We start from the raw sequence: 13,409 nt of genomic DNA on the forward strand, positions 1-13,409 counted from the left end.
CCAAACCACCCCAACAAGCAGCCTGGCAGGAAGGATACCCAATTTTCTCCTGCCCCCAAAACCCCAAACTCCTCCCGAAGCAGCCAGGCAGGAGGGATGCCCACTCCCCTCCTGCCCCTGAACCCCTTCCAACCATCGACACCCTCCTCCCATACCTTTCCAGAAGAAAGTCCAGCCAGAGAGATGCTTACACCCTCCGGCAAGCCCACCACTCCAAAATGGCAGGCCTTCCCCTTCCAGGTGTATTCTGGGATACACAGGGGGTGGGGCCTAAGGTCCTGATTGGGTCAGTTGCCTAAATCCCCTACCATAGGAGGGGGTCGTAGGCACCAGGTACAATCGGAGTCTTAGTCCTCCTTCCCAGTGCATCCTGGGATGCAATGGAAGTGGCCTAAAACTGTAGCCAGATACCTAAGGGTAAGATGCACTGGGAAGGAGGCTTAAGACTCCGATTGGTCCAGGTGCGTAACGCCCTTCTATGGGAGGGGCTTTTATCAACTGAGCCAATCAGGGCCTAGGCTTGTTCCCTGGTGCATCCCAGAATGCACTGGGAAGAAGGCCTTTGGAGTGGCGGGCCTGCCGGCCGAAGGGTGTAAACATCACTCTGGCTGGATTTTCTTCTGGAATGGTATGGGGGGTGTTTGGGGGGCTTAACAGTGCCGGGTATGGAGGGGTGGTGTCGCTGGTTGTGGGGGGTGGAAAGTTCCAGGAAGGTGGCAGAAGAGAGTTGGCATCCCTACTGCTTGACTGCTTCAGAAAGGGTTCATGGGTTCCAGGAGGGAGTGGGCATACCTCCTGCTGGGAAATTTCATGGATGGGGGGGTTCTTTGACGCAGCCCCTCAGCTGATCATGGTAGCGGGATTCCCTTGCCACGATCAGCTCAGTTGTCACTTCTATTTGAAATGCTAGCCTACATTTCAAGCATCTGTCGCAGCCCTAGGGAGACACCTAGATCCTCTGAAACTAACCCAAGACCACTTCTGAGCAATTCCATGCCCACGCCCTGTCTTGGATAATCTTAAGTGTCCCGACGTGTCTCCCTCAATTGCGCCAAATGGCTACATATGTCCTGATTGGCTGCTGGATAACAGTAGAATGTGTACCACCATCTACAATCGGGATGCCCATTTATAGAATCAGCCTCTATATGTCTAACTATTACTGAAGGAATTATCACATTTAGAACATTAATATGATTTTTCTCCAGTGTGGATTCTTTCGTGAGTTTGTATTTAGTAATGAAACCTTTACCACATTTAAGAACATTTATATGTTTTTTCTCCAGTGTGGATTCTTTCGTGAGTTCTGAGTTTGTATTTAGTAATGAAACCTTTACCACATTCAGAACATTTATATGGTTTTTCTCCAGTGTGGATTCTTTCATGTGTTCTGAGTTTGTCTTTAGTATTGAAACCTTTATCACATTCAGAACATTTATATGGTTTTTCTCCAGAGTGGATTCTTTTATGAGTTATGAAGCTACCTGTACTACTGAAGGATTTTCCACATTCAGAACATTTATATGGTTTTTCTCCTGTGTGGATTCTTTTATGAGTTATGAGGGTACTTATATGTTTGAAGGATTTTCCACATTCAGAACATTTATATGGTTTTTCTCCAGAGTGGATTCTTTCATGAGTCAAGAGGCTGCCTCTATTGTTGAAAGATTTTCCACATTCTGAACATTTATATGGTTTTTCTCCCGAGTGGATTCTTTCATGACCTTCAAGATGATCTTTTTGATTGAAAGTTTTACCACATTCAGAACATTTATATGGTTTTTCTCCCGTGTGGATTCTTTTATGAGTTATGAGGTTACTTGTTTTATTGAAGGCTCTCCCACATTCAGAACATTTGTATGGTTTTTCTCCCATGTGGATTCTTTTATGAGTTATGAGGTTACTTGTATTATTGAAGGCTCTCCCACATTCAGAACATTCATAAGGTTTTTCTCCTGTGTGGGTTCTTTCATGAGTTCCAAGTTTGTATTTAGAATTGAAAGTTTTACCACATTCAGAACATTTATATGGTTTTTCTCCCGTGTGAATTCTTTTATGAGTGTTGAGGCTACTTCTGTTATTGAAGGATTTTCCACATTCACAACATTTATATGGTTTTTCTCCCGTGTGGATTGTTTCGTGAGTTCTGAGTTTGTATTTAGTAATGAAACCTTTACCACATTCAGAACATTTATATGGTTTTTCTCCCGTGTGAATTCTTTTATGAGTGTTGAGGCTACTTCTGTTATTGAAGGATTTTCCACATTCAGAACATTTATATGGTTTTTCTCCCGTGTGAATTCTTTTATGAGTTATGAGGTTACTTGTTTTATAGAAGGATTTTCCACATTCAGAACATTTATATGGTTTTTCTCCAGAGTGGATTCTTTTATGAGTGTTGAAGCTACTTCTGTTATTGAAGGATTTTCCACATTCAGAACATTTATATGGTTTTTCCCCAGAGTGGATTCTTTTATGAGTGTTGAAGCTACTTCTGTTATTGAAGGATTTTCCACATTCAGAACATTTATATGGTTTTTCTCCTGTGTGGATTGTTTCGTGAGTTCTGAGTTTGTATTTAGTAATGAAACCTTTACCACATTCAGAACATTTATATGGTTTTTCTCCCGTGTGAATTCTTTTATGACTGTTGAGGCTACTTCTGTTATTGAAGGATTTTCCACATTCAGAACATTTATATGGTTTTGCTCCTGTGTGGATTGTTTCGTGAGTTCTGAGTTTGTATTTAGTAATGAAACCTTTACCACATTCAGAACATTTATATGGTTTTTCTCCCGTGTGAATTCTTTTATGAGTTATAAGGTTACTTGTTTTATAGAAGGATTTTCCACATTCAGAACATTTATATGGTTTTTCTCCTGTGCTGATTCTTTCATGAGGTATAATATTACTTTTTTGATTGAAGCTTTTATAATACTCAGAACATTTAAATAACTTTGCTCCCTTGGGGTTCATTTGATGCTTTTGTGTCTTGCTAATACTTATTAATTCATGTTTTCTCAGTTCAAATACCTGTCTGAAGTTTGACTTCCCAGTGAACATTTCCTTGCTTGTAGTGCTCTGACAAAGTTTCTGTCTGCTAATTCTCTCACTTTGTCTGAAATTTGGGCAGTTGGTGGAATTTCTCTTTTGCTCAGTACATACATTTGAACTCTCTCCTTTTGGGGTCTTTTCTTTCATGCTAGGTGGTTTTATACTACTAATACCTTCTGGGCTATCTCTTGAAGGGTCTTTGTGTGTCCGTTCCTCCCTCTGCTGCCCATAACATTCTCTCATTCTCTTATTCCCAAATCCATCATCTGTTGGTTAAAAATGAAAGTATATGCGTAAATTATACAGCTATTAGTAACACATATATAAGCAACAGTGTTCTCCCCAGAAATTTTTTCCAGCCGGGTGGCATGAAAAAGTAGCTGGGTGGGGTGGGCGAGACAGAGAAATCTGATGGTGGGGAAAATTAAGGCTCCTTTTACAAAGATGCGTTAGCACCTTAATACGCGGAATAGCATGCGCTAAATTGCCGCGCATATAGCCGCTACCATCCCCTCTTAAGCAGGCGGTAGTTTTTCAGATAGCATACGCTAATCCGGTGTGTGCGCTAAAAACACTAGCGCACCTTTGTAAAAGGAGCCCTAAATGTGTACTATTTTTATTAATTATTATTTTCCAATGTTCACTATTGCTTCCTTTTTTTAAGGTTTGACACTTGTGCCGGAATATTTTTACTAAATTTAAGAAGTATCCAATTCCAGAAGTGAATAATTAGATATTCACCCTCTTTCAAATGGTATAGAGCAGTGGTCTCAAACTCAAACCCTTAGTGGGGCCACATTTTGGATTTGTAGGTACTTGGAGGGCCACAGAAAAAATTGTTAATGTCTTATTAAAGAAATTACAACTTTGCATGAGGTAAAACTCTTTATAGTTTATAAATCTTTCCTTTAACAATTAAAGGAAAGATTTATAAACTATAAAGAGTTTTACCTTATGCAAAATTGTCATTATTTTTTCTGCAGCCCTCACATTTAAAGTTTAATATCTTTCCTTTCTCAAAACTGACACATTTCAATCACTATATTGAAAATAAAATCATTTTCCCTACCTTTGTTGTCTGGTGACTTTATTTTTCTGAAAACAACGAATAGACTGCAGATAATGTACAAGATGCAGGCGTTGTTTATTAGTAAATGCAGTAACATATACAACCTTATAGCCAACCAAGGGACCCGATACGGTCCGTGTTTCGGATAACACGCCTTCCTCAGGGGTCCATGGTGGTTAAGGTATAAAGCAAACTGCATAAAAGATAACAAACACACGCCAATCACGATCAAATGGCATTGTGTAAGACTTGCTTGACCCCATTTGATCGTGATTGGCGTGTGTTTGTTATCTTTTATGCAGTTTGCTTTATACCTTAACCACCATGGACCCCTGAGGAAGGCGTGTTATCTAAAACACGGACCATGTCGGGTCCCTTGGTTGGTTATAAAGTTGTATATGTTGCTGCATTTACTAATAAACAACGCCCGCATCTTGTACATTATCTGCAGTCTGTTCATTGTTTTCTGGTTGCGCTTATAAGATCATGAAGGGCATAGGAAGTTCTTCTTTACCCAGCGTGTGGTGGACACCTGGAATGCGCTTCCAGAGGGCGTAATAGGGCAGAGTACGGTACTGGGGTTCAAGAAAGGATTGGACAATTTCCTGCTGGAAAAGGGGATAGAGGGGCATAGATAGAGGATTACTGCACAGGTCCTAGACCTGTTGGGCCGCCGTGAGCGGACTGCTGGGCACGATGGACCTCAGGTCTGACCCAACAGAGGCATTGCTTATGTTCTTATATGACTACATTAAAGAACCTCAATTTAGCCGCTTCTGAAACAATCTTTACGTATGCGGATGATATTTTCTAGTTGTCATATATTTATGGCCATTACTTCTGTGGGGTTAGGGGGTTGGGAGGGGTGGCTTGAGGTTGAAATTGTACTGATGGTATGTTTTTTTCTACCATTGTGCTAGTTGATTATTGTACATTGGTTGTAATTTATATTGGTCGCTGTGCATGTATAACTTTTTGATTATAAAACTTTCAATAAACATTTAAATATTTTTTTTTTTAAAAGAAATAGATCCAAAACTGAGCAACTTTGAACTAAATATAAACTCTTGTATTTCCAGACTTCAAATATGGGCTACCTCTGTTCAAATATAAACTCTTACCTTAACGAACGCAATAGCACGCGCTAAAATGCCCTGCGTGGTAGTTTCTCGGCTACAGCGCGTGCTAAAAACGCTAGCGCACCTTTGTAAAAGGAGCCCTTAATGCAGCCAAGGCAAAACTATTATGTTTTGGCCCAAGAACTGAACAGTTACCTCTCTCTGTTACTTTGAATTCTGGAGAATCTCTGAAAATTGAATTTTCATGTAGAGTTCTGGGAATAATATTGGACTCTTCTTTATCATTTCAATGTCAGCTTAATCACCTTTCAAATAAATGTTTTTTCAGCTTACGAATGTTAAGGAAAGTTAGACATCTGTTTCAGCAGCAACATTTCACGGCACTTGTGGAAGATATTATCCAGATACACAATATCCAGCCAAAGTTGGTCTCAAAAAGTTTTCATCCAATAAGTTATACATATAGAGATTTCACTAAGTTAGACCTTTCTTCTGTAGCAGACAATATCCCGTATACCCTCTGCAAAAGTACCTATAAAGTCATATAGCTATACTGGAAAGCTACTGAAGAAAATCACTGCTCTGAATGATGGGAAATTTCATGGATGGGGGGTTCCTGACGCAGCCGCTCAGCTGATCATGGTAGCGGGATTCCCTTGCCACGATCAGCTCAGTTGTCACTTCTATTTGAAATGCTAGCCTACATTTCAAGCATTTGTCGCAGCCCTAGGGAGACACCTAGAGCCTCTGAAGCGAACCCAAGACCACTTCTGAGCAATTCCATGCCCATGCCCTGTCTTGGATAATCTTAAGTGTCCCGACGTGTCTACCTTAATTGCGCCAAATGGCTACATATGTCCTGATTGGCTGCTGGATAGTAGTAGAATGTGTACCACCATCTACAATCGGGATGCCCATTTATAGAATCAGCCTCTATGTCTAACTATTACTGAAGGAATTATCACATTGAGAACATTAATATGATTTTTCTCCAGTGTGGATTCTTTCGTGAGTTCAGAGTTTGTATTTAGTAATGAAACCTTTACCACATTTAAGAACATTTATATGGTTTTTCTCCAGTGTGGATTCTTTCGTGAGTTTATATGTTTTTTCTCCAGTGTGGATTCTTTCGTGAGTTCTGAGTTTGTATTTAGTAATGAAACCTTTACCACATTCAGAACATTTATATGGTTTTTCTCCAGTGTGGATTCTTTCATGTGTTCTGAGTTTATCTTTAGTATTGAAACCTTTATCACATTCAGAACATTTATATGGTTTTTCTCCAGAGTGGATTCTTTTATGAGTTATGAAGCTACCTGTAGTACTGAATGATTTTCCACATTCAGAACATTTATATGGTTTTTCTCCTGTGTGGATTCTTTTATGAGTTATGAGGGTACTTATATGTTTGAAGGATTTTCCACATTCAGAACATTTATATGGTTTTTCTCCTGTGTGGATTCTTTCATGATCGTGAAGATGATCTTTTCGATAGAAACTTTTACCACATTCGGAACATTTATATGGTTTTTCTTCCTTGTGGATTCTTTTATGAATAATGAGGCTACCTGCATTAGTGAAGGATTTTCCACATTCAGAACATTTATATGGTTTTTCTCCCGTGTGGACTCTTTTATGAGTTATGAGGCTTCTTATATTGTTGAATGATTTTCCACATTCAGAACATTTAAATGGTTTTTCTCCTGCGTGGATTCTTTCATGATCGTAAAGATAATCTTTTCGATTGAAACTTTTACCACATTCGGTACATTTATATTGATTTTCTCCAGAGTGGATTCTTTTATGAATTGTGAGGCTATCTCTATTAGTGAAAGATTTTCCACATTCAGAACATTTATATGTTTTTTCTCCCATGTGGATTCTTTTATGACTTATGAGGCTATTTGTATTATTAAAGGATTTTCCACATTCAGAACATTTATATGGTTTTTCTCCCGTGTGGATTCTTTTATGAGTGTTGAGAATACTTTTTTTATTGAAGGATTTTCCACATTCAGAACATTGATATGGTTTTTCTCCTGTGTGGATTCTTTCATGATCGTGAAGATAATCTTTTCGATTGAAACTTTTACCACATTCGGAACATTTATTTTGGTTTTCTCCAGAGTGGATTCTTTTATGAATTGTGAGGCTACCTCTATTAGTGAAAGATTTTCCACATTCAGAACATTTGTAAGGTTTTTCGCCTGTGTGGATTCTTTCATGATTTTCAAGATGAGCTTTTTGATTGAATCTTTTATCACATTCTGAACATTTAAATGGTTTGTCTCCAGTGTGGATTCTTTCATGAGTTGTGAGTTTGTATATAGTATTGAAACCTTTACCACATTCAAAACATTTATGTGGCTTTTCTCCAGTGTGGATTCTTTTATGAGTGTTGAGGGTACTTATACTATTGAAAGATTTTCCACATTCAGAACATTTATAAGGTTTTTCTCCTGTGTGGTTTCTTTCATGATATTCAAGATGAGCTTTTTGATTGAAATTTTTACCACATTCTGAACATTTATATGGTTTTACTCCAGTGTGGATTCTTTTATGAGTGTTGAGGCTACTTCTACTATTGAAGGATTTTTCACATTCAGAACATTTATATGGTTTTTCTCCTGTGCTGATTTTTTCATGAGGTATAATATTACTTTTTTGATTGAAGCTTTTATAATACTCAGAACATTTAAATAGCTTTGCTCCCTTGGGGTTCATTTGATGCATTTGTATCTTGCCAATACTGACTGATTCATGTTTTCTCAGTTCAAGTACCTGACTGAAGTTTGACTTCCCAGTGAATATTTCCTTACTTGTAGTGCTCTGACAAAGTTTCTGCCTGCCGATTCTCTCACTTTGTCTGAGATTTGGGCAGTTGATGGAATTTCTCTTTTGATCAGTACATACATTTGAACTCTCTCCTTTTGGGGTCTTTTCTTTAATGCTAGGTGGTTTTATACTACTAATACCTTCTGGGCTGTCTCTTGAAGGGTCTTTGTGTGTCCGTTCCTCCCTCTGCTGACCATAACATACTTTAATTCTCTTATTCCCAAATCCATCATCTGTTGGTTAAAAATGAAAGTATATACGTAAATTATACAGCTATTAGTAACACATATATAAGCAAATATCTCCAAAGATGTCTTTAAAGTCATTTTGTAGACAGGTGAGCGATGGCACATGAAAAAATATAAACAGACCATCCTGATCTCATTTGCTGGTTCTGAACATCTCATTCTCCCCTCCAATATCTCCAATGATCCCCTTTCCTCCGATTACATTCATTAACCAAAATCTCTATGTGAAAATTTAGAAATACTCCACAGCACATAGCAATTCTTGGCTTACCACTCTTTATATCAGCATCCTCCTCTCCTCCCTCCAGTTGGTCACTAGAAGGATCCTCTTCAATTTTCAGAATCTCTCCTGTGGGGTCAGCAGGGTAACTTTGGCTGCCTGTATGGAAAAATTACTTCAGATTTATAAGAAAGCTTAAAACATAAGGGAAAACTTTGCTAAAACTGAGATGATGGGGCTTTTATGACCTCTGAAAATGTAAGTATCCTGGTGGAAGGAATTAAGGATCCTGAGTAGTTCTGAAAATGTCTCCATCCATTCCACTAATGCCATGTTGAGTTACTTTGCCTCACTCATACCCTCTACTGTTATCAGTGTGGTCCTTCCTATATCCTCCCCTCCTGGAGTAACCAATTTGGCCATCTTTCCTCATTCCTTCTGTTGATCCCAGTGGGGGCTATCCTTCCTCCAGCCTCTTTCACTATGACCATCCTACCTGTCTTTTTCCAAATGGCAGCATTGTGTGATTCATAGAAACATGATGGCAGATAAAGGCCAAATGGCCCATCTAGTCTGCCCATCCACAGTAACCATTATCTCTTTCTCTCGTTGAGAGATCTCAAGTGCCTATCACCAGGCCCTCTTGAATTCAGACAGTTTCTGTTTCTACCACCTCTTCTGGGAGGCTGTTCCACACATCTACCACTCTTTCTGTAAAAAAGTATTTCCTCAGATTACTCCAGAGCCTATCACCTCTTAACGTCATCCTATGCCCTCTCATTCCAGAGCTTCCTTTCAAATTAAAGAGACTCAACTCATGCGCATTTACATTACGTAGGAATTTAAATATCTCTATCATATCTTCCTTCTCCCGCCTTTCCTCCAAAGTATACAGATTGAGATCTTTAAGTCTGTCCCCATATGCCTTATCACGAAGACCACACACCATTTTAGTAGCCTTCCTCTGGACCGACTCCATCCTTTTTACATCTTTTTGAAGGTGCGGCCTCCAGAATTGTACACAATATTCTAAATGAGGTCTCACCAGAGTCTTACACAGAGGCATCAATACCTCCTTTTTCCTTCTGGCCATACCTCTCCCTATGCAACCTAGTATCCTTCTAGCTTTCGCCGTCACCTTTTCAATCTGTTTGGCCACCTTAAGATGATCACATACAATCACACCCAAGTCCTGCTCTTCTGTCTTGCACATAAGTTTTTCACCCCCTAAACTGTACCGTTCCATCTGGTTTTTGCAACCCAAATGCATAACCTTGAATTTCTTAGAATTAAATTTTAGCTGCCAAATTTCAGACCATTCTTCCAGCTTCACCAGGTCTTTCTTCATGTTATTCACACTATCCGGCGTGTCTACTCTATTGCAGACTTTGGTATCATCCGCAAATAGGCAAATCTTACCTGACAACCCTTCAGCAATATAATTTATAAAAATGTTAAAAAGAACAGGCCCGAGAACAGAACCTTGAGGCACACCACTGGTAACATCCCTTTCCTCAGAGCGATTTCCATTGATCAATACTCTGTCACCTTCCACTGAAAAAGTTCCTGACCCAGCCCGTCACTTTGGGACCCATCCCAAGAGCACTCAGTTTATTTATCAGACGTCTGTGTGAACATGGCAGGGGTGTGCTCCTCCTCTAGACACCAGGAAATGTTTAAAAAATATTGGCAGGAGGAGCTTAGTGGGGTGCTAGTGCAAAAGTGATCACAGTAGGGGGTGAGGAGGTTCAGTCTGGTGAAAAATGCCTGTGGAATACTAAATGGCCTCATATCCATTCATTTTAATGCAAGGAGGGGAATGGGGAGCTCCCTCAAGTCTACTCTGACTTCAAACCAAGGCAGGGCAGCTATGATCTACCCCAAACAGGTCTATGAGGCAGGAGAGAGGCATGGGAGCTGAAGCTCCCCACCAATCCACCATCACCAGGGCCACCAAAATCCTCAATTAAGTTCTTAGGGCAGCTCTGGCCCACCCGGGAACTGCCCCAGTAGAATAACTAGGCAGGAGACAAGCGTGGGAGCGAAAACTCCACCCCTGCCCATGTCACCAGGGCTGCAAGAATTTCCAGTTAAATTCTTTACGGCACCTCTGGTCTATTTGGAAGATGCCCCAACAGGACCACAAGGCAGGAGAAGTGTGACAGCCAAAGCTCTGAAACCCTCCTGACATCACCAGGCTGCCAGAATCCCCAATTAAGTTCTTCAGGACAGATCCAGTCCACCTGAGAGCTGCCCCAACAGGACCACCGTGATCTCAAACAAGGCTGTAGAAAGCTTGAACGTAAATGGGGAAAAAAGTAACTTAGAGGCTGACAAGCTTGATTGGATAAAGAAAATTACTGAATACAACCAGGAACTTAGAAAAGCCCGGAAAAAATTATTACAGGAATAAAATAGGTGGTTCAAAAGATCAATATAAAGCTCTATTTAAACTGTGGAGATCAGTCACTGATGTGAGTGAAAAAATCGACAAAACTAACAGGCCAACTGCAGGGGAGCTAGTGAAATTTTTTAACGACAAAATCCTGATGATAAGGGCTACATTTGTCATTAAAAAATTACGATTTATTTTTTGAGGAAGATAATTCAGAGAATATCCCGGTAGATAGATCTTGATGTACCTTTGCAACTGTAACCGATGATCAGATTCAGAAACTGTTTTAAATTGGGCAATGTAGATATGCTTTGGACCTTTTCCTTCTTATATTTTTAGAAGCACCTATTAGATAATGGTTACTTCTCAAGCAGCAGTATGGGACATATTGCTTTAACCCCATTATTGAAGGGTTCTGATATGAACCCGGCAGTTCCATCTCCAATCGCTAATATCTCCTTATTAACTAAGATGATTGAGGCTATTTCTATACAACTTTCCAGTTATTTGGATCAATTCTCTATTCTTCTCCCATTCCAACATGGTTTTCGAACTAATTTCAGCACAGAAATGTTATTATTGTCACTAATCTCTAAGATTCATAGTCTACTGTCTCACAATAGATATTCTATCTCGCTTGTTATGCCTAGGGCCAGGGAGTAAATGAACTCAGCATACTACGTAACATGTCTCCTCAAGTCTGCTTATCTAACCTCCTTGACCTTAGTGTTACCTTGACAACATCAAAGGAACTGGCCAGGGGGGTAACTGAAACCCAGCATACTACTGACATGAATCCACAAGTCTGCTTATCTGACATTCTGACCTCCTTGACCTAAGTGTTGCCAAAACAACATCAAAGGAACTGGCCAGGGGGGTAACTGAAACCCAGCATACTACTGACATGAATCCACAAGTCTGCTTATCTGACATTCTGACCTCCTTGACCTAAGTGTTGCCAAAACAACATCAAAGGGAGAGTGAAACCAGACTTTCTGACATCCTAACCTGGGTGTTGTCAAAACACAGAACAAAAGACCAGGACTGGGTGTGCCTGAATCGCTGGTGCCTGCAGGATCAGCTGTATTACTATGAACTATATAAGAACAGAACTCGGCCCCTAACATTAGAATCCTAGACGTCTAAAGGGACAGTCCTTTGGTCCACCCGCCTATCAATTGTAAGGGATTCCCAATTGTGAAGGAGGTCGTTGCATGGGGTCAAGGTGAAGCTATTTTATTTTTATATTCATATATATATATATATATATATATATATATATATATATATATATATATATATATATATATAATAAAGGGTTATTGTTTATGCTTTTATATTGTCTGTGTGCTTTTCTGAGTGTCACTGATCATCCCATCTGACAGAAATAAGTGGCAGAACACGCTACAGTTTGATCTTTCAGCAGCTAATCTGCTTACTTTCTGAGATAGGCTTGGATCCGAAAGTACTGAGATGGTTTACAGGTTTTCTAACATTACACATGTATGAAGTATATATTGATGGTAAAACATCTGCCCCATGGAAGTCTGCCTATGAAGTTCCACAGGGCTCCCCGTTATCTCCTTTACTACCAGAACGAAAGAAGTTATTCTGGCGTTGTATCGGGTGATGGTGCGTCCGCATCTGGAGTACTGCGTCCAATATTGGTCGCCGTACCTTAAGAAGGATATGGCGTTACTCAAGAGGGTTTAGAGGAGAACGACATGTCTAATAAAAGGGATGGAAAACCTTTCATACGCTGAGAGATTGGAGAAACTGGGACTCTTTTCCCTGGAGAAGAGGAGACTTAGAGGGGATTTGATAGAGACTTATAAGATCATGAAGGGCATAGAGAGAGTGGAGAGGGACAGATTCTTCAAACTTTCGAATAATAAAAGAACAAGAGGGCATTCGGAAAAGTTGAAAGGGGACAGATTCAAAACATATGCTAGGAAGTTCTTCTTTACCCAGCGTGTGGTGGACACCTGGAATGCGCTTCCAGAGGGCGTAATAGGGCAGAGTATGGTACTGGGGTTCAAGAAAGGATTGGACAATTTCCTGCTAGAAAAGGGGATAGAGGGGTATAGAGGATTACTGCACAGGTCCTAGACCTGTTGGGCCACCGTGAGCGGACTGCTGGGCATGATGGACCTCAGGTCTGACTCAGCAGAGGCATTTCTTATGTTCTTATATGACTACATTAAAGAACCTCAATTTAGCCGCTTCTGAAACAATCTTTACATATGCGGATGATATTTTCTAGTTGTCATATATTTATGGCCATTACTTCTGTGGGGTTAGGGGGTTGGGAGGGGTGGCTTGAGGGTGAAATTGTACTGATGGTATGTTTTTTTCTACCATTGTGCTAGTTGATTATTGTACATTGGTTGTAATTTATATTGGTCGCTGTGCATGTATAACTTTTGGATTATAAAACTTTCAATAAACATTTAAATATTAAAAAAAAAAAAGAAGTAGATCCAAAACTGAGCAACTTTGAACTAAATAT

General features: G+C 39.8%; 1 protein-coding gene across 1 annotated transcript in view; it reads right to left on the reverse strand.

Moving 5' to 3' along the window:
- Window positions 1–1,127: 1,127 nt before the first annotated feature.
- The window catches only part of LOC117367631 (zinc finger protein 665-like), a 34,398-nt gene continuing 22,116 nt past the window's right edge, over window positions 1,128–13,409 (reverse strand). The window contains exons 7-9 of the mRNA XM_033960385.1: window positions 8,557–8,664; window positions 8,178–8,270; window positions 1,128–3,320 (exon numbers count right to left, since the gene is read on the reverse strand). Of these exons, the coding sequence (XP_033816276.1) occupies window positions 1,258–3,320; window positions 8,178–8,270; window positions 8,557–8,664 (2,264 nt within the window). The 3' untranslated portion in view covers window positions 1,128–1,257. The remainder of the gene's footprint in view (window positions 3,321–8,177; window positions 8,271–8,556; window positions 8,665–13,409) is intronic.

The sequence above is a fragment of the Geotrypetes seraphini genome, chromosome 10 (assembly GCF_902459505.1).
Source record: "Geotrypetes seraphini chromosome 10, aGeoSer1.1, whole genome shotgun sequence".
Lineage (NCBI taxonomy): Eukaryota > Metazoa > Chordata > Amphibia > Gymnophiona > Dermophiidae > Geotrypetes > Geotrypetes seraphini.